This window comes from Microcebus murinus, chromosome 26, assembly GCF_040939455.1.
Source record: "Microcebus murinus isolate Inina chromosome 26, M.murinus_Inina_mat1.0, whole genome shotgun sequence".
NCBI classification, from domain to species: Eukaryota; Metazoa; Chordata; class Mammalia; order Primates; family Cheirogaleidae; genus Microcebus; species Microcebus murinus.
This window is the reverse complement of record NC_134129.1, coordinates 8,776,427-8,799,030: the sequence shown is the minus strand read 5'-3', so window position 1 is coordinate 8,799,030 and position 22,604 is coordinate 8,776,427. Positions and strand designations below refer to the sequence as shown.

At 31.0% G+C, this 22,604-nt stretch overlaps 1 protein-coding gene across 1 annotated transcript in view; it reads right to left on the bottom strand.

Moving 5' to 3' along the window:
• Positions 1 to 541: 541 nt before the first annotated feature.
• TECRL (trans-2,3-enoyl-CoA reductase like) overlaps positions 542 to 22,604 on the bottom strand; it is a 70,590-nt gene continuing 48,527 nt past the window's right edge. Inside the window, exons 5-12 of the mRNA XM_075997960.1 lie at positions 16,987 to 17,102; positions 12,207 to 12,312; positions 10,835 to 10,907; positions 9,275 to 9,318; positions 5,492 to 5,549; positions 2,116 to 2,201; positions 1,542 to 1,587; positions 542 to 669 (exon numbers count right to left, since the gene is read on the bottom strand). Coding sequence (XP_075854075.1) covers positions 542 to 669; positions 1,542 to 1,587; positions 2,116 to 2,201; positions 5,492 to 5,549; positions 9,275 to 9,318; positions 10,835 to 10,907; positions 12,207 to 12,312; positions 16,987 to 17,102 — 657 coding nt within the window. The remainder of the gene's footprint in view (positions 670 to 1,541; positions 1,588 to 2,115; positions 2,202 to 5,491; positions 5,550 to 9,274; positions 9,319 to 10,834; positions 10,908 to 12,206; positions 12,313 to 16,986; positions 17,103 to 22,604) is intronic.

The window sequence follows — 22,604 nt, the reverse complement described above, 5'->3', positions numbered from 1 at the left end:
ATAGTTGTACTAGTTTACATTCTTACCAACAGTGTATAAGAATTCCCTTTTCTTTATATCCTTATCAGCATTTGTTATTTTGTCTTTTTGATAATAACCATTTTAACTAGGATGAGATTATATCTCATTTTGGTTTTGATTTACATTTCCCTAATGGTTAGTGATGTTGACCATATTTTTGTATGTCTTCTTTTAACAAAGATCTGTTCAGATCTTTTGATCATTCGTAATCAGATTTCTTTTTGCTATTGATATTTTATTGTATGCAAATAGTATTGTGAAAAATTAATGTAATAAAAAATTTGTGAAGGGAACAATCCTATGCAAATATATTCAATGTGTTCTTCATTAATTCTATTTATAATTTCCGTTTTTATTACCTCAAGTTTATAATTCTAAATAAGGCAAAATTCAACCAATTTATATTTTCACTCAGTAAAAATACTATTGTTTATGTATTACTAGAACATAAGAGTTAACCATTGTGACTAAGCTTGATTTAGTGAATTTTTCTATATAAGATAAAATTACTTATATTTTATTACAATATGAATGGAATCATTGCTGATTTTCTATACATATATGAATTGAATTTCTTCAAATAAATCTTATGCTTCTTTTTTGCCCAGAAAGACATCTGGATACTCATCAGAAGTGTAAAAATTCCAACTAGAAGAAAAATCAAATAATTATTATTTTTTCTTATTTCTATGATGGATATAGTAAATTATATTAGAAAAATAATCATTACCTTATATAGCTTTTAAAATATTTCTCATATATTAAATATTTTCTTATCTATTTCCTTTACTTATAATCATTGCCCGGCATATATTCAATCAATATTGCATGGATGAGTAAACATAGAAAATATATAGCAAAGTTCAAAATAAAGCTACATGTTTTTATATCCCACTGCCACAAAATATTGTCAAATGAAGAATTTTTTGTCTTTGAATTTTTCAATAGTTGTCTATATGCATATAATATCTACACCCACACATATCCATGCACATAATATAATAAACAACATTAACTATAATTCAAAACTTTTGTGCAATACAACAAAGAATGGATCAAATGAATATTACATATATCTCTTCTACTACATGGAGTTCATGCATTTCAACTTCTTAATGTATGCTAAAATGCCCACTATTCAAGATTATACTCTCATATTCCAAGCCCTTCCATCACAGATACTCAAGGCCATTTGAAGACACAGCACATGCAAGTTTCTGTGCGTATACCCAAGAGTTTCATTGTGAAGTGAGTTTCACAATTTCTTTTTAATGAAAACTCATTGCTTAATAATAAATTTACATTAACATTTCCTAGTTTGGATTAAGGAGCAGTAACATTAAACAACAAATAATGTTCAGTATATTTTAAATACAACTCAAAAAATCAAAATCAATACAAGAACATAAAATCCTTTTGCAAACATGCCAAACATTAGTACTATAGTAACTTATTCTCAGAAACCACTTATGTTAAAGGTACATTCACTTTGATTAATTGTCAATAAACCTAGGTCTTACCTGGCAATGTCTGTGTCATGACTGTGAAACTAACCCATGATCCAATCTATTATATTAAAACATAAATTAACAAGTAGCTATGGTTAATTTAGTAATTTGTTCACTTGTGGCCTTAAACAGATCAATTTAAGGCTGAAAACATTAGAACAGCTTTAGGAAGGAATATATTTCCAAAATACTAATAATTTAATTTTACATTTATAATTCATAAGCAATCTCATAAAAATAGTATCCATAACAGAGTACATAGTTCTAAAACATTTTATAAAAACTAAAATTCTGAAATATCTCAAGACATTTTATATGACAACTTCAAAATCTTCATTAAATATAGATCATTTTTGTACAAATACTTCTTTATCTGCAGAGAAAATTGAAATGTTCTATTTTCCTACACTTATAACTAGAATTGAAAGCTATGTCTCTATGATCATTCTCTGTGCACATATCTATAGATAACACCTACATATGTTTTATCATATATATTAATTTATAATACATGTAAACATATAAACAAATGTATTTAGTATGTCATCAAATAAAGTTCAGTTATTTATACACATAAATGACATACCTCATAGGTGTAGTTAGGACATGAAACCAGGAAAAACATCCATGTGAAAGGATTATAATTTGGACTTGGGAAACAGGCATTATTTCCTTTTAGAAAGAAAAGTAAAATGTTAATGATGCTGCATATCACAAACCGATCATATTCCTATAATACTAAATTCCCAAGAATAATTACATACCACATGAAATGTCATCACATATTTATAGCTATCCATTTCACAAATTACTCAGAAGAGACCCAGTTTAAAATGCTGTGAACTTTTAACTCAAATAGAATAGCTGTCACTTTCTGACCATAGCTATAGCTATGTTGGTATAAAAATACAGAATACACAAGAGTAATCAATTCTTTAAATTTTTAAATAAAATAATATATAAGCATTGTTTTGTATAACATATTTGTAATAGCATTACATATGGAAATTATGAAATGTGTTTTAATAATTGCTTGCCTCTTCATATTCTCCTTTAGTGTTAAAGAAGGTATACTATATTGGTAGAGATTATTAAATACCTCAAATTTCCCTTTGTATTGATTAGTGAAAATACTATGGAATTTTGTAAGGATGTAATTTATATAAGAAAAGTGTGAAAATTTCTCATGACAGTATTACCTGGAATATCAGTATAGTTAATATTCTGAAATACAATGTAAATTATGTCTTCTCAGCAATCAGGATTGTTATTTACATCTATCATTATACTTAGCTCATTATCACTTGATTTTTGTTACTTAATTTTCTCCTTTAAATGTTTTAGATATACATTTATCATGATTTCGAGTTGAACTTTGAGCTGTGACATTTGTGAAAGTATATATGCATTATAAAATTGTTTCATTCTCCAGAGCTAGATTTAATCAGATAATAAATCAACTAATCTTTTTAGTTATAATTCTAAAGTCATAATGAAATGTCAGTATGTTGTTTTAAAAATTGTAACTATTGTTGAAATATCAAAGGAAAAATATACTAACTGTTGTGCAGATTTCATGCACTGTTCATTTTAAGATAAAGATAAATATGTATACATGTACCCTAGCCCCTGCAAAAGTCAGATGTTTGTTGGAGGATAACAGTGAGTTACTGCAAAATTGATCATTCATTATCTACTATTGCAACTAATTACCAGATACAGTATCTTTGCCAAAGCAGATTAACCCAGTCTTGGAAAAATGGAGATAACTCTGAGTTAACAAATGTATTTTTTTTCCTACCTCTATTAGAAAAGGGGATCAGAACAGTTTCCTTTTCTTTAAAATGGACAATACTATACATTTACAATATTGTTCTAGGGCTACTTTAATGTCCTTCCCTCTTATCCACATTTTCCAATAAGCTTCCTTGAAACTACTTTTCATATCAAACTCTGCCAACTGGATAACATGACTTGTGACACCTTGTTTGTACAATCAATATTAAATGGTTCTTCTCTATATAGCCCATGCCTAAGCATATTTAATAGATATTACAACAAACTTCAATTAATATGTGAGGAAGTAAAAAGCCACGCATGGCAAAGACTCATTTAGAGCTCACACAGGAACTGATAGTTGGATAAGGATTTTATGTAAGGAAAAAGAATCTTTGGGTGTTTGGATAGCTAGCATTGATGATCAGAAGACAAAGTTACACCTTGAACAAAGGTCTGAGACCCAATATATCAGAACACTGGATATAAAGAACTGAAATGAAATTATTTGAAAGTAGTAGGGCAAGAGGTTTTTGCGTTGGAAGGCATTGTTTCCAAGAGAGGAATAGTATATGGGAAGTTAGCTCAAATGGAGAAGATATCAACTAGATCCCTCACCTTTTTGGTACCAGGGACTGGTTTCATGGAAGATAATTTTTCCATGGACAAGGGAGGGGGGAAACATTTTTCCAGATGATTGAAGCACATTATATTTATCGTGCAGTCAAACCTCTCTAGTAATCATATTCTATATTTGCAGCGTCTCCTCAGCACTAGCATCACGACTTCAGCTGCATATTGGATCATCGGGAATTAGATTCTCATAAGGAGCACATTCTAAGTGAAGCATCACAAGAATGGAAAAACAAGCACCACATGTACTCACCATAAAATCGATATTAACTGACCAGCACTTAAACATGCACATATAGTAGTAACATTCATCGGGTGCCAGGCGTGTGGGATGGGGTGGAGGGGATGGATATATTCATACCAAATGGGTGCAGCACACATCATCTGGGGGATGGACATGCTTGAAGCCCTGATGCTAGTGGGGCAAAGGCAATATATGCAACCTAAACATTTGTAACCCCGTAATATGCTGAAATAATAAAAAAAAAACTTGAAAAGATAAATATGCTCTCATGTTTTCAGCTGAATTCATAATAACATAAAGTCTAGATATTGACCATTTCTATTTGAAATTTATAATTAAAATATGTATTATATACAGTAAGCAGCTGGGAATGCTTACCTAGGAGTGAATCTAAAGGAAATGACTGGTTTACAAAAAATATCTTTAAATGATATGGGCACTATAAACTTTTTCAAATACATGTAGCACATACTACTAAACTTAAGTGCTCCCTCGGGCATTTTTATTTCATCGGCACTTTTATTTCATTTTTATTTCAATTTTTCAATGCAAGATCACTCTCACTAGGAAAAAAGTTAAGAAGTCATTTGAAATAATGGGATCATGTCAAATATTGTGCAAATTAAATCAATATTGAGAGTTAAGTAATTTGAATATTCATCAGTTGATTTCAGTCTGCCTGCTTTACTTCTTACTAATTAGGTTTAGGGTTTTGTTTGTGTCTTTGTTTGTTTGGTTTTTAGTAGAAACAGGGTCTTGCTCTATCACCCAGGCTGCAGTGCAGTAGAGCAATCACAGTTCATTTTAACCTCACACTCCTGGGCTCCAGTGATCCTCTCACCTTGGCCTCCCAAGTAGCTAGAACTACAGGCAGGTGCCAACATGCCTGGATACATTTTTTATTTTTCTTTGTAGAGACAGAGTCTAACTATGTTGCCCAGGTTTGTCTTAAACTCCTGGCCTAAAGCAATCCTCCTGTTTTGGCCTCCCAAAGCACTGGAATAGGCATGAGTCACCATGCCCAGCTCTATTTTTCCACATACTTAAGCAAGATTATTGTTTAGTGTATGGTGGAGGTGGGCCAGATTATGTGCATACATACTTCATTTTAGAAAAATTATTAAGGAATATGATTTAATACAAATCTTTGGAAAACTTAGACATAAAAGGGCAAAAAGAATGGCATGCCCTATTAAGAGTTTCCAACTATTGCTATTTTCCTTCTTTAAAAATTGATGATGTAAGGCTTTTTGAAATAATTATTAACATAATCCACTCTAGAAAAGATAAAAAGTAACTAAAAACTAACCTGTGTGATAGGGATGAGACAACATCACATTGATGAAATGATTTCCAGCTTCACAAATCTGCAAAACATTGTAACCTTTTCAGTGTGATATATCCATTCCTATTTTTAAAAATGTATTCTAAAGGCATACAACATTCATGTCATACATTAATTCTAAATATTCCAGAGATATACTTTTAGAATAATTCTAAGAAAAGGAAATGTTATAACAACGAAATAAGCTGTTTGTTCGCATATATTGAATCAAAATAATTAGTTACCATGAGTTTGAAAATTCTGAAGATATTCTTGACCCCTTTTGATAACCAGGTCAAATTGTCTTGTTAATCAGATGGTGCGGATTATCTGTTTGTACTTCTTTTTTTTTCTTTTTTCTTTTTTTTTTTTTTTTTTGAGACAGAGTCTCGCTTTGTTGTCCAGGCTAGAGTGAGTGCTGTGGCATCAGCCTAGCTCACAGCAACCTCAAACTCCTCAGCTTCCCGAGTAGCTGGGACTACAGGAATGCATCACCACGCCTGGGTCATTTTTTCCATATATATTAGTTGGCCAATTAATTTCTTTCTATTTATAGTAGAGACGGGAACTCGCTCTTGCTCAGGCTGGTTTGAACTCCTAACCTTGAGCAATCCACCCGCCTCTGCCTCCCAGAGTGCTAGGATTACAGGCGTGAGCCACTGTGCCTGGCCTGCTTTGTACTTCTTAATCTAGGTAGATTACATACCATTAAGTGACAACTCGTGCTGTTGAAGACCAGTGGCATAAGTTTATATATTCTAAGTTCATTAACGTAGTAATGACCTTTCTAGTACAGGGGTGATGGTTTGATGCGCAGGAGGTTTCAGCTTAGTTTAGAAAACCTATTATAAGTGCTATTGACCCACAAAGACACTCGAGACACTTGCTGATTGTCTGTCAGATGATCCCTTGATTATGTATACTCCACTAGCTGTCCCCTTTAGCAGGCCATTGGAAATCAGGATTTACCACCATCTCCTGGTACACATAATGTTCCCAATTTGGAACATGTATCCTGTGAAGGTTAAATCCTCCCTTTACCTGCCATATATACCTTATTTGATTTAACACAAAGTATGTGTTCAACATATCAGTACTATATTATTGATAAGAGATTATGCCATTCAAAATATTTATCGTTTAGTATTAGTCAACTTTTAACTATAATATGTTCCAAAAGTTGAGCACCCTTTTAACTCAGTGCCTTTAATGCTACTAATGCCTTAAAATATGTATGATTTTATTCTTTTCTCTCCAACCATTTCTGTATGCATTTTTCTTCACATATACTAATAGTTCTACAGAACTGTAATTATACTAGTTCTAAGAACTATAATAATAACTCTCAGAACTACCTAATTTCTAGATGACTCTAATACTGAAAAATTGGCTTATATTTCAATACTTTCTAAATTTTAGGAAGGAAATGGATTTAAAAAGAAAATAAAATCAATTTCTCATCATCTAGAACTGTTATGCAAACATGTCACTTGGAATAATCAAATTCAATAAATTAATTATATCAGGATATAATGTAACAAATATACCAAATATTAAAAATAATATTTGTCTGTGCAGAAACTTTTAAATTTGATCAAGTCCCATTTATTTATTTTTGTTGATGCTGTGATTGCCCTTGGGGTCTTCTTCATAAATTCTTTGCGTAGGCCAATGTCTAGAAGAGTATTTCTAATGTTTTCCTCTAGAATTCTAATATTTTCACATCTTAGGTTAAAATCTGTTACCCAGCATGAGCTGATTTTTGTGAGAAGTAAAAGGATTGGATCCTGTTTCAGTCTTCTACATGTGGCTATCCAGTTTTCCCAATATAATTTATTGAATAAGGATTATTTTCCCTAGTGTATGTTTTTGTCTGCTTTGTCAAAGATTCAGATGGCTATATGAAGATGGCTTTATATCTGGGTTCTCTATTCTGTTCCACTGGTCAATGTCGCTGTACTTGTGCCAGTGCAAAGATGTTTTAATTACTATAGTCTTGTAGTATAGTTTGAAGTCTGGTAAATTGATTAAAAAGCTTCTACATACCCAAAGAAACTATATACCCAAAGAACAAACAGGCAACCTACAGAATGGGAGAAAATTTTCACAAGCTACACATCCGATTAAGGGCTGATAACTAGAATCTATTTAGAACTCAGGAAAATCAGCAAGGAAAAATCAAACAACCCTGTCAAAAAATGGGAAAAGGACATGAACAGAAACTTTCCAAAAGAAGATATAATAAAGGCCAACAAACATATCAAAAAATGCTCGACATCTCTAATCATCAGGGAAATGCAAATCAAAACCACAATGAGATATCACTTATCTCCAGTGAGAATGACCTTTATTAAAATTTTTGTTTTATACCAATGGCAAACATATTTGAGGAAAGGGAAGGAATACATAGCATACTGTATTTGAGAAGAGGGAAGAAATCAATAATATTGAATGAAAATGGAGTGTTCTTAATAAATATACAGAAATAAGTTATAGTAAACAAGTTGTTTAAAAAAAGTGAACAACATAATGAGGATAAAAATCAGAGGAATAGTCAGATATTAATCTAAAACATACTTAAGGACCAAATATGTGGTTATTATTTTGTTTATTCATGAATTCATTCTTCCATTAGCTCAAATTTACTGAGTAGTTAGGCTAGGTAAAATATGGATTAGGAATAAAGTGATTGCAACAAATGAACTGCAGGATTATTCTCCATGAACAATTTATACATATGGAAAATTAAAAGTTTGTGTGATATATTACAGCATATTTAATAAAGAAATTCTAAATAAATGAATGATTTGTATCACTTATTGAAGCAAGTAATGAGTTCTTCCTATGCAAAACTAGGTGCTGGGAAGATAAAGCAAGACCTGGCCTTCACAAAGCCAACCATAGTAGATAATGTTATTACCTAACCTATTAGCTTATATACACACACACACACACACACACACACACACACACACACACACACACACAGATAGGGTCATGTGAGAGTCTACCAAGTGTAGTGAGTGATTTATGCCTTGCATGAAATGATTGGAGATAACTTATTGAATACAAATTTCACAACGGATATGGACTTGTACATGAATCATGGGATTTTATTAATTTATCAAGAAGAGAGATGAAGGAAGAATATAAATGAAGGATGAAAGCTTAGAATTATAAAGCATATAAGAGCTAAATAAATATGTCTAATTCAATAATTAATGCATTACAGAAATAATCAAGAATCTGATGTACCCAGTTTGATCTTGTACAATTAAGTAAATGTATATATTTAGTTACACATAATGATATAAAGAACTGGACTGAGAACAATTTAGAAAGAGCTATGTATTGTTAAAATAAGCAAACTTTGTATTCATCTTAAATTAAATTAATAATTTTTTTCAAAGTGGTTTTTGGATGTTAATCTGTTAGATTTGTAAAAATTTTTGTTCTTATAGGCTTGTAAATTGGTAAATGTGTAGACAATAATAAGAATCACTGAGTATGTTTTTTCAGTTATTTACTATATTTCAAATAATTCTAATAATCCTTTATGGATAATTACAACATTTTGATTAAAAGATTTATAGAGCTAAAGACTTGATTATGAGAGGCTATTTGATTTACTTCATTTTATATCATAATGTATATGATATAAAGATAGATCATATTCTCTACATGACAAATCCTCAAATGCAATCTATTTTGTATTCTTAACACTACCAAAATTAAAGCATGATAGCAAATAATATGTATGATACATACCAGAAAACTGAGAGCAGATACTGTGACTTGCCTGTTTCCAAATGCTAGAGAATAGGAAAAGATGATGTCATGCAAATATTCATATTTTGGATTGTCAAATATGTAGACATAATTCAAGCAGAGGTTATTGGTTATAAGTGTTCTATAATCAGCAGTACTGTGTGGTATGTAATTGACCTTTTGGGATGATACTTTTGCAATCTAAAGTGCTGAAAATATTTTTGTTTTCTACTCGTACTTTTCTTCTAATAACCTAATGATATTTAGAATACAAATGAAATCTATTATTAAGTTGTATGATTATAAATTATTTGAAGGCATATTTAATCTCTCTGTATTTAGTATGGCCTATAATATAATGATACCAAAATATCCCATTTTAATGTTTAACAATGAAAAGAAAAATAATAATAATAATAATTTGAATTTTTGCATTAATGAGTTCTAAAAGGCACAGTTTAAAGTATTTTACATTTTTACCTAAATAACAAATATCTGAGGCTCTTCTTAACATAATCTGGGGCAAATGCCCCTATCTGTTAAGTTTCTAAAGCTAATAAGTACATCTTCTAATAAAATATTTGAAAAATAAGTTATATGAGATAGGAAATTTTCTTCTTTAATATTGATGGTTAATTGTTAATATTTAGATAAGTTAAATTTTACATATTGTAATCAATTACCCTTCACTTCACAGCCTGAACTAAATTTCTTTATCTTAGCAAAGACCCTGAACAAGATAATTCTTTATATCACTACTTCATCAAAGAAAGTAATCAAGCTTATTTTCTAAAATTTAAAATATATCTTAAATATACCATTTATCTACATTTATCTTAAATTTTATAAATACCAGAAATAGACTCCAAAATAATTGTCAATTAAATGAAAAACCATTTAATTACTGGGGTCTGTTTTTGTATGCCTTATGGGATGCAGAATAAATTGAAGAGAAAAAAGTCCACATTGAAGAAAAAAATGGAATTCTTTGATCATGGTAGGCCTTTTATCCCCAGGACTAATAATTGGGGATTTAGGATTGGTCCAGTGTGCTTTCAACCAAATTGCTCATCTGAGTCAGGGGCCAACATATTTAATAAATTAAATCATAAGTAGAAACCAATATGTCACAGCAAAAAAATTACCTATTTTCCCTCTTTGAATCATATTTAAAAGAGCACGATTTATTCTTTTCTTATTACTTACTTTTAAAATGTGATAGTTGATTAGTACATGATTATATAATTTTATGAAATTTCTCTTATTAATCTTTGCCTTTTTCATTTTATGATCTGGCCTTTTGGTGGTTTACAATCAACCAATATTTTTATCCTCGAGTTCTTATAAAGAAAAATAAATCAAAATATATGAGTCAAATTGGTCTTTTGAGTCTACACAAACATTTAACACATATTATATCAAAGCAATTAAAATTGACATCTTTTTATAATTTATTTATTCCTTTCATTGTGCCATGTTGTTCACCATTTTCTGTTGGTTTAAAGCAGGTTTTTGATTTTGGTCATTTAGTATGGTTAGTTAACAAAAATTCCTTCATACCTGGTGGTGTATACCATGGGTGATTGATGTAGTAGGCAATCCAAGAAGTGAATCCCCAGTAAAAGGCACAACCCTACAAACAAAATAAAACAAAATAAAGGTTAGGGAATATATGTAATATATATGATATCATTTGAAACCACCCCACACATTTATATCACACACCACAGCATTTATATAAAAAATGGTATAAATTGTCTAAGCTGGATAAATAGAATGCTTCTTTGCCCAGTAAAGTAGAACTCTAAAAGTCCTATTTTGATATCACCAAGGAAATGCATTCCTTTATTCCACTCTTATGGACATTTGGGATATAGTCAAATGTAATAGCATATTTTAGAAAGATTTATCAAGAATGTTTTTGTCTATCAAGTAATAAATATGAATGAATTACTAAAGTATTAAATAAGTTATCTATTGCAAAAGTTATACTAATATTATTTCCAACAGTAAGTGGATAAAAGAATGAGTTATTAAATAATTAGTAGTAACACACCCCAATTGACTAGAACGACATGGATTTAGGAGTCCTAGGCTATAATGCTTATCTTGAACTAATATAATAAATTGTAATATCTTCTGTCAAAAGAGAAGTGAGTCTAAATGATTTGTGAGATCTCAGAATTCTAGAGCTTTATGTTTTATTGTAATGGCAACAGTAAAATGACTGCCTTATTGAACTTTTTAGAAAGCAGATATTTTCCAAAAAACAAGAAAAATTTTGGTAAGGCCATAATTCCTTCTGAAAATAGATTTTAATTGAAAGTGAACTAAAATAAATTTTAAATTTAATTAATTTAAATTAAATAAGTTATTAAATTAAATAAGTTGAAGTGAAGTGCAACATGTCCCCTAATGTACTTTTCCACTTCAACGATTCACAAGTTTTCCCATTTTCTTCATAGTTATTTAATGGTTGATAACAGTTGCAGTCATCATGTCCAGAAACAGCAAAGTCACTGACATCACATTGATAACTATGGAATATAGTATAATCATTTTAACCATACATAAATCTATATTTGTGGTAGTATTCAAATGTGAGATTCTTCCTCTTCAAGTGACACTTAAAGAATCTGAATTCAATGCTAAGTATTTCCAAAATAAAAAGGCTCTTGGCTTGTGTTGAAACATAAAATCATAAAAAAATATTTCTGTTAAGTTAAGCTCAAATGAAATAGATCACCTAGAAAATGGCTTTACAGCCATTGACACAATTGAACAAGAAATTGCTGTTCAATTGCTGACACAATTGAACAGGAAAATCTAGACCTGAGGAGGAAAAATGTTTGAATATTTTTCAAAGGATTTAATATACAAAATTCCTCAATAACAATTAAAAATATAAAACACAAAACACATTAATCCCGACCTTTAACAATTTTCTCAAAGATGTATGTCCTGCAGAAACTTTGTGAACAAATAAGGTTTCCAAAAGGTATCTGATGTAGTGTATACAATGGCAAAAGCAAGCCAAGCTGGAAAAAAAAAATAGAAAATAAACATTAAATTTCCTTCCAAAATACTTGCTTGCCCTATGCATGGGAAATTTAATTTTTTTTTAGTTCACTACAATATCCTATTTATTAGGAAATATAGTTTCTGGTAACAAAAAAAAGTGTTTAATATTTTATTCTAGAAATTTTCTGATTTTTTAACAAGAAAAGTAACTAAGAATCTCTGTAAATTTACTCCAAATATTTTATACTACCAATCATAAGCTGTTATGCTCACACCTGCCCCAGGATGAGGTATAAATATAATAATTGAAAATGTGTTCATATCAAAATGCCTCCATTGAAACAATTTACAAGTTTTAAAAATATCTAAAACCAACTTAGAATGCATTTGACATTTTATAATATTCAGAATAACTTTTTAATTGTTTGGTTGTCCTTTAGCATGTACGAAGAGTGAGAAAGTTTAAATTTCATTTTCTATCCAGTCACAATACAGGCTTTTGTTTTGTGTTTTTGTTTTAAGATCCTGCAGGAGATATATGCCTTATTCCCCTCTAAGAGATCCAAAGAACGTTGTCGTGGTTGAGTCACAGGTAGAAATCTGCCTTCCATGTGAACGTAAAGGAAAAATAATTTTGACTCTATAATATGATTCTAAGCCATTTATGGATATTTAAGATTTGTGTATATGGCAATTAGATGTGATATTAGAAAATTGATCTTCTAAATCTTGAGAAACAACATCATCCTGAAATGGAGGTGCCTTAGAAGCCTAATGATTATTTGATAAATGCCTGCTAGAGGCCTACGTTTCAAAAGCAGTTTGCGTGTATCTATTCTGGAATGATTTCATATAAACTTAACATATTTGCTATTTTGGAACATTGTGGCACAAATACGTTTGTCACTGAGATGTTATAAAACATGCTGCGTTCATATTTAAGAATAGTAACCAAATGTCAGTGGATTCCTTTGAGAATGTCCCTGGAAACAATTGTTCTTTTCTCATGCTAATGTTATACATCTGATAAAAATTATATATTTAATCTAAAAAATAAGTGCTACTATATTATCTTTCCAAACTTTCCACCCCAGGTTCTTTCTAAATGAATTGGACATTCCCATGATTTAGAAAAAAGAAAAACGTTAATATTCTAAAAGGTTCTAGACAACTTGATCTCTTCTGATGTGACCATTATTACTGAAAGCCAATCTCCCCTGGCCTTTCTGTGTCTTGCTACACTAGCTCTCTTTCTACTGCTAGAATGCACCAAATTGCTTTGTACCACAGATTATTTCCATGTGAAAATTCCTTATTCATTAGTTGAAATCTAACTCACCCCTGCAGGAAGCAAACAAAAAAACTTGTAATGTCACTTTCTTAGACAGGCCATCTCAGAACTCCCATCCAGGTCAAATTCTCTTCTTTTATACTCTCAAAGTATCCAACATAATATATATATAATTGGTTTATCTATCTATTCATCACACACATTTTTATTGGGTGCCTTATCTCCTATATGTCAGATAATGTGTTATGCAGTGCAATAAACTGGACATCAAAGTACATCCATTGTAAAATTTAAACTCTATTGAAGAAAGTAGACAAACTAATAGATATGTGAATATGTACCCTTAAAGTAATAAATTGTATACACAAAAATCATTTTAGAAGGATATTTTGAAAGGAGTAGGAATGGCAACCCCCAAGTAAGAGGTTTTGAACTTCTATTTGAAATCTCTATAAGAGGAAGGGAAGAGGTAATGAGAACACGGCATGGGGAATGGTGTGTATAAATGCCCTTGTGTGAAAGGGAACATTGTAGTTAATCCATGGACAAGAAGGAAGGTCATTGGCTGGAGTGGAGTGATTAAAGGTAGGGAAAGCTTGATTTGAGATGAGAAAGTCAGGGTCAAATTCATTCTCTATCTTCTGGTATCCAAATGATCTAAGTATTTGCATTTTGCTTCATAATTCACTTGATGTTCAGATTCTCTTTTTTAACAAACTGCTAACTCTGTATTCCAATCTAACATCTTGACTAATTGTTCCCTTTTTCTTTCATGTGGCACACCTTTCTGAGGGAGAGACAGGAAAGAAAGAAAGGATTATTTTCACAATTTGCTAACTACCATAGTTATATAGTCTTCTTTATAATTACCCTACTCTTTTTTTTTCAAAGTTCTATTTAATTTTGGATTTTGACTTATAAAAGGTAATTTGTAGAATTTTTTTCTCGTTTATTAGTTAAGGCATTATATATTCCCTATGCAATGTTGCCAATGTGTTTTAGAGAAGTATTTATATGTGGAGTTCTATCCATGACCTTTCAACTTTATAATTTAAAGCTTGTTTTGATGATATTTCTGATTTCTCTTGTGTTTTTGTGTGTATGTGGTTTTTTTATTTGAAAATATTACAGGCTACAAATGTTTTTGATTAAATGTATTGATTTTGTTATGCTTGAGTCAGGGTTATAAGTGTGCCCATCACACAGGTAGTGTTCATTGTACCCATCAGGTGGGTTTTCACCTTCGCCTCCTTTCTCTTCCCTGCTTGATTTCCACTGAGTTTTACTTCCGTTTGTACACATGTATGGTCATCGGGTAGTTCCAATTTAATGTGTGGTGTTTGTTTTTCCAGTCTTTAGATCCTTTACTTAGGAAAATGGTCTGCAGTTCCACTCAAATTGTTGCACAAGGCCTAAGTTCATCTTCCTATATGGCTGCATAGTATTCCATGGTATATAAATATACCACATTTTCTTAATCCACTCAAGAAATGATGGACACTTGGATTTATTCCACATCTTTGCAATTGTAAATTGTGTGCAATAAACATTCCCTTGCAGGTGTTTTTCTGATAAAATGACTTATTTTCCTTTGAGTAAACACCCAGTAGTGGGATTGCTGGATGAAATGGTAGTTCTGCTTTTAGTTCTTTGAGGACTCTCCATACTGTTTTCCCTAGAGGTTGTAATAATTTTTAGTCATACCAACAGCATATAAGCATTCATTTATCTCTGCATCTATTGTTTTTGGACTTTTTAATAAAAGCCATTCTAACTTGGATAAGGTGATATCTCATTGTGGCTTTAATTTGTATTCCCATGACTAGTAATATTGAACATTTTTTCATATGTTTATTGGCCATTTGTCTATCTTCATTTAAAAAGTTTCTATTCTTATCTTTTGCCCACTTTTTAATGTGGTGGTTCATTTTTTTATTGATGATTTGCTTGAGTTCTTTGCAGATTCTGGTTATTAGCCCTTAATCCGATGTATAGCTTCCGAGTATTTTCTCCCATTCTGTAGTCTATTTGCACTGCTGATTGTTTCCTTAGCTGTGCAGAATCTTTTTTATTTAATTAATCAGGTCTCACTTATTTATTTTGGTTGTTGCTGTGATTGCCATTGAGATTTTCTTCATAAATTCTTTGCCTAGGCCCGTGATCCCCAATCCCTAGGCTGCAGACTGCTACAGAGACCACCACCACTTCCAGGCCACACTCCCCCATCATGGAAAACTTGTCTTCCATAAAATTTAGGAAGGTATGGTGGGCCACACAGCAGGTGATCAATGGGCAAGCTCTTGAAGCTTCATCTGTATTTAAAGCCTCTCTCAATTGCTCACATCACTGCCTGAGCTCCCCACCCCAGTCTTCTATGAAATAGGTCCCTGGTGCCAAAGAAAAAAGTTGAAGGTTGGGGACTGCTACTCTAGGCCAATATCTGGAAGAGTTTTTCCTACATTTTCTTTTAGAGTCTTATGGCTTCATGCCTTACATTTAAGTCTTTTGTAAGTCTTGATTTATATTTTATGAGTGGTGAGAGATATGGATCGTGACTCATTCTTCTCCATATGGCTATCCAATTTTTCCAGCATTATGTATTGAATAGGGCTTCTTTTACCCCAATGTATATTGTTGTTTGCTTTGTTAAAGATTAGTTGGTTTGGCTGGACGTGGTGGCTCACGCCTGTAATCCTAGCACTCTGAGAGGCCCAGACGGGTGGATCGTTTGAGCTCAGAAGTTCAAGACGTGCCTGAGCAAAAGTGAGACCTTGTCTCTGCTAAAAATAGAAAGAAATTAGCTGGACAGCTAAAAATATACAGAAAAATAATTAGCTGGACATGGTGGCGCATGCCTGTAGTCCCAGCTACTCGGGAGGCTGAGACAGAAGTTTGAGCCCAGGAGTTTGAGGTTGCTGTGAGCTAGACTGACACCATGGCATTCTAGCCCAGGCAACAGAGTGAGACTCTGTCTCAAAAAATAAAAAAGTCAGTTGGCTGTATGTGGATGCTTTTATACCTGGATTGTTTGTTCTGTTCCATTGATCTATGTCTCTTTTTTTGTGCCAGTTTCATGCTGGCTTTGTCGCTATAGCCTTGTAGTATATATACTTTGAAGTCTGGTAATGCCATGCTTCCATATTTGTTCTTTGTGATTTCCCTTGGTAACTGTGATCATTATTCACTTAAATTACTTCTACTTTAAGATATGCTTACTAGTTCCTTGTTTATGAATTTGCAAGCTAGTTTGTATGTACTGTTTACAGTTATATAAAGTATATTTCCATAAAATTGAATCTACTTTAATTGGATTAACAATTAAAGACAACCTTTATTGATATAATATCTGCCTACTATTTCAACTCCTCCTTAACCTGTATGCACTACATGAATCACTTACTGTACCACGGGGTGGCGTAATCTTCTAGAGCTCTCTTTCACATCATATATATATGGAATCCTCAAATAAAAAAGGAGGTATATAAGCAGAGGTCCTGTGTATTCAGCCAAAAATACCTAAAAGTAAGAAGTTGATTTAGATTAAACAGCATATTTTTATAGATTTTTAAGGTTTACTTCTGACTATGAACATTAGCATACTGCATAAACTGGTGAAATAGACAGGTGAATATTTATTCTTTTAAAATAATTTGCTTTGTTTTCAATGCAAATAATAAGTCTTCTTGAAAGAACAAGCCTAGAGTTAAAGAGAAAGGATACTATATGAATAGTTAATTTGAAAATGCAAACAAATGTTTAACCTAATTAACTGATCTCTTTAGAAACAGTATAAGGAAGATTTTGAGTTAAAAACTATTATAAATATATGTTTTTATGTTTTCCTAGCCCACTATGCACTCTATCTTCTATATGAACTATCCCATTCAATGAATGGAATGTGCTACACTACCTTTGTTTTTTCTTCGTTTTATTTTTTTCTTTTCATGGCCCTGTCATCTTGAACTCAATTGATTTGGTCCTGATTCAAATTGAAATTTCAGTCCTCTCTATTGGGAAGTTTATACTTTAATTCTAACAAGTTCAGTTGTGTAGTTAAAAGAACTGACTCATGAATACTAGAGCTGGAGTAAACATATGTGTGGAGAGAGATATCTGAACTATAGGGAGACACTAACAAGATTAAAACAAAAATAACACAAAATAAGACTGCTCGGTTTCAGAAAGATTAATTAGCTGACTCATTTTCTGAATCTGGTGACTGCCAATTATTTGGTTTTATTTGGATGCTAAATCCAGAATTCCTTCTGAAATATAGAGACAGAGAGGAGAAAATAATTTAATTCTTACTGTTCAAAGAGAAGATAAAAATACACACATGACAATAATAAATTTGATTGCCATTATCAACTTTGCTTGCCTTCACTTGTTATCATTATTTTTTTGAAGTAGAAAACTTGAATTTTGCTAAATATCCAGTTGTGCACATTGACTAGGAATTAATGTTCACGTTTCTGATGAGAATTTTGTATGGCTATATAGTTAGTATAACTATACAGTTATAGTTAGTGGGTGGTTTTACATAATATATATGCACACACATATATCTTTGCAGTTATAAATATATAGGTTTATCCATATATATAATTATATGCACATATATCAATAGCTATGTATATATGAAGGTTTCTTCAGTTATAAGTCTGCCTTTTAGAAATATATATTTTTTCATGAGCCAATACATACTTGTATGTAAGAATAAAAACAATACATTTGATCAATTAATTATAAAAACAACCTCATTTTAGAGACTGTCTTACTTTATGGCTTACAATATGCCTAATTATTCTGATATAAAGAGAATGTTTACCACTTGTTAATGTATAATGATAGAATATTAATACTCTGACACAGTGAAGAGGGAGATTGTTTAAAAACAACAAGAAGTTTAATATATTTATTTCAACACCACTTGATCTATTAAAGTCAAATTTGACCAAATTCCCTAGGAGTATACCAGGAATGGAATAATACTATGAACAGTAGTGAATCTGGACCAATGTCACTCTTTATTAAGTTAATAAAAATGCTATTACAGATATGAAGTTTCTTTGGATCAGAGGAAATTGAACTACAGTCTTATCTCAATCATCTCTTAAAAATAATTCCAGAAAGCCTACTCACATATAGAAATATGTTTTAGGAGGCCCAGTATTTTATTACAAATATTGTTCATGCTGGAACATGGAGGTTAAAATAGTACCAAGATATGAGGGATATACCCTGAAAGAACTGGAGAATGATATTAGAAAAACTTTTGGACAATGCATCTTTTAAAAAAAATCTGTTTACATGCCAACAGAAGAAAGAAGGAAAGATGTTTTATTAAACTTAGAAAGTAATCAGAAAATAGTTTAAGAGTAAGGAAAACAAAGAATAAATAGACAAATATTAAGACAGCCTTATGAAAATGAAATTGCTCTTTTTCTACCAAAACATAGAATGTAAAAACAAATATAAACAAACAAGCAGATTATGTAACTTAAGCAAACCATAAGAACTTACAAAAATTAAAACACAATTATAATCTGAAAATCTAGTGGAGAATTTATATTCTAAAAAGGTAGAAACAACTTATTCTTATTTTGAAGATGCATGCTACATTTAAGTTCCAATTTATTTCTATTATCAAATTGTATTCATGTTTGTCCTTCCTAAAAATTTCTCTGTATTGAACTAATCAGATGTTTTAAATACAAAATTCATTACTTCTACTAGGCAAGTTACTTGGGGACATTGGAACCTCTCTAGAATCCTAAAAAGAGAAGAAGGCAATAATCTGTTTAAAAATATGAATTGAAACATGAAGTTGCAATTGTGAATTGTTTAGGCCTCGTGTATCTAAACCATGCTGAATGCATTTCATTCTATCTTGAAAAAAATCATATTAGGGATATTATTATTGGTGTTTTTGAATTTACTCTCTTGTTTTCCAAAATTAGAATTGGTATTTGAAAAGAAAACAAATTGCATATTTCAGAGTTGTTAAAAATTAACAACAAAAATTAAATAATTCCAACTTTAATTTCCTAAAGATGAAACAGCTACTAAATTAAATTATGAGAGTATTTCCCAATAGTAATATAGCAACATCACTTTGTTCTTAATGAATACTAATGAAGTTAGTTTCATACAAGTTGAAGATTGATTTTCTTTTTTCTTATTCAGAGTTTGATAAATAAATATCATATGATAAAAAAAAACTATACTAGGAAATAACATACTAATGATCCCAGAGAAAAAAATTTATCAAAATATTTTTTAACAAATGTTTTCAGTCCTCAGAGAATCACTGTTAATGAAGAATTAGAAGGTCAAGATTGCTGAAAGGTTCAAGATTGCTATAAAGAATGAAAATCCAAAGGTAAGAAGCAACAACTGCTCCAGATGGGAAGTAATCAATGAAAGAACTCTGGAAGTATGAAGAATAAAACTGAAAAGACAACCCCAAAGGGGAAAACTAGCTGTCTATCAATGGATATCAACCAAATTTAGAACACTAAAATGACAGAAGAGGAACTTCAAAGGTAATTGTAAGAAAACTGAATATGTGCAAGAGAAAATGGATACCCAACATAAAGAAGCCACAAAACAAATCCAGAAATTGAAAGACAGATTGACTAAATAAATTGAAATATTAAACAAGAATAAAACAGAACTTCTGGAAATGAAGAATTTATTTCAAGGAATTATAAAACACAGTGGAAAGCTTCAAGAATAGGGTAAATCCAACAGAAAAAAAGAATATTAGGGATTGAAGAAGATAACACCTTTCTGTTTTTTTTTTTTATTTCAGCATATTATGGGGGTATAAAAATTTAGGTTACATATATTGCCTTTGCCCCACCAGAGTCAGAGCATCAGGTATGTCACCTTTCAATTAAATAAGATAGTTGCAGAGAAAGAGCAGAAAAATAAGAAAAAAGAGCAAAGCCTACAAGAAATGTGGGATTATGTGAAGAGGCCTGATATGTAAATCATAGACATCCCTGAGGGAGAAGAAGAAAATACACAAAGTATAGATAAACTATTTGAGGATATAATAAAGAAAAATTCCCCTGGCCTTGCTAGAAATCTAGATATCCAGGGATAAGAAGCACAAAAGACTACTGGGAGATTCATTGTAAGCAGGAAGACACCATAACATCAAAATGGCCAAAATAAACATGAAAGAGGCCCTCCTAGAAGGTGTAAGTGAAAGAAGCAGGTAATCTACAAAGAAAACCCATCAGATTAACTTCAGACTTCTCAACTGAGACCTTAAAAATCCCAGAAGAGACTGGGGCCCCATTCTTACCCTTCTCAAGCTAAACATTTGTCATTCATACCCTTGTTTATGCTAAAAAAGAAAAAGTGATTGAACCTAGAATGTGAAGCCTGACAAGAGCCTGGTAAGAAGAGCAGATCTTTTGACCAGGCCTAGGAATGGATGAACAGAAATTATTGCTGATCATCTTCCAAGATGAAGGTGACCTTATAGAAACTATATTCACAAGTACTAAATGTCAGCCTGAAATCAGTTCAATCATTGATTGGATCAAGATATCCTGAGCCCAATAATGCTAATAATATTTCAGGAGAATAATAAATTATCTTGAAAGAAGACATCATCCCAGATTCAGTTATTTTTAAAATTTTTCACATAAAATTCCCTAAACCTAGTCAGAAAATTGCAGGTATATAAGGACTGAAGATACTGTGACCAAAATCAAGAGAGATAGTATAAATGCAAAATAAATAAATTGAAGAGTCATATAACAAGATTAAAAGGTATAGATTTTTAAATATATATATATAATTTATTCATTCAAAGAAATAAAAAAGGTTGACAAGTTTAGATATGAGAAAACTTTGAAAAGAAAAATATGGAAATGTAATATGAATTTCACAAGGATAATACAAGAGAATAATGGAGAAGCAATAGTTGAAGAGATAATGGTAACCAATTTTGCAAACTAAATATGCATACATATATGTATTTATATATGCCAAATGACAGGTTCAAAAACACTATACACACAAAGCAAGATAAATAGAAACATGATCATAATTACACATATCATAGCCAAACTACTGATAACCAAAAACAAAAACAAAACTTAAATGTCAAAGAAAAGACAAATTACTTTCAAAGGAGCATAGTTGACTTTTCAGCACAAACAATGGGCATCAAAGATTAAAATAATAAAATTTTGTGACATGAAGATAAAGTAACTGCCAGCATCAAAATATTTTTATGTAAAAATATTCCCCAAGAATAAAAGTTTAATAAGGAATTTTAAAAAACAATTTGAAAAATTTTCATAGTATTTTTCATTGAGATTATACTAATTTACATTCTCACCAGTAATACATAAGCATTCCCTTTTCAACACATCTCTGTTGCCACCCGTTATTTTTTTCCTTTTCATTAAATCTGGTATTCCCACTGCTGCATATTAACCCAAAGGGAAAAAGATCATCATATTAAAAAGATATCTGCAATTGTATTTTTATCCCAGCACTATTCACAAAAGCAAAGATATGGAATCAACCTAAGTATCCATCATCAAATGATTAGATAAAGAAAATGTATATTTATTCAATAGAATACTGTTCAACCATAAAAAAATAATGAAATGATGTCTTTTGTAGCAACATGAATGGAACTGGAGGGCATTATCTTAGGTGAATCTGACCCAGAAACAGAAAGTCAAATACCACATGTTCCCATGACAGAAAAAAAAGAATGTGTGAATATACAGGGGCAACATGAAAGACTTAATAAATGAAACAATTCTCTATCTTGATTTTGGTGGTAGATACATGAATATACATAAAAGGGATAAATTGCATAGAACTGTACATTCACACATATGCACATGAATGAATATAAAAGTAAGATTTTTAGTTAATGGTATTTATATAATGAGGATTATTATATTAACATATTAACCCTTATTCTAAATTTTTAAATAAGTTAAATGAGGTAAGAATTTTCTCAATATTTTGTGACACACA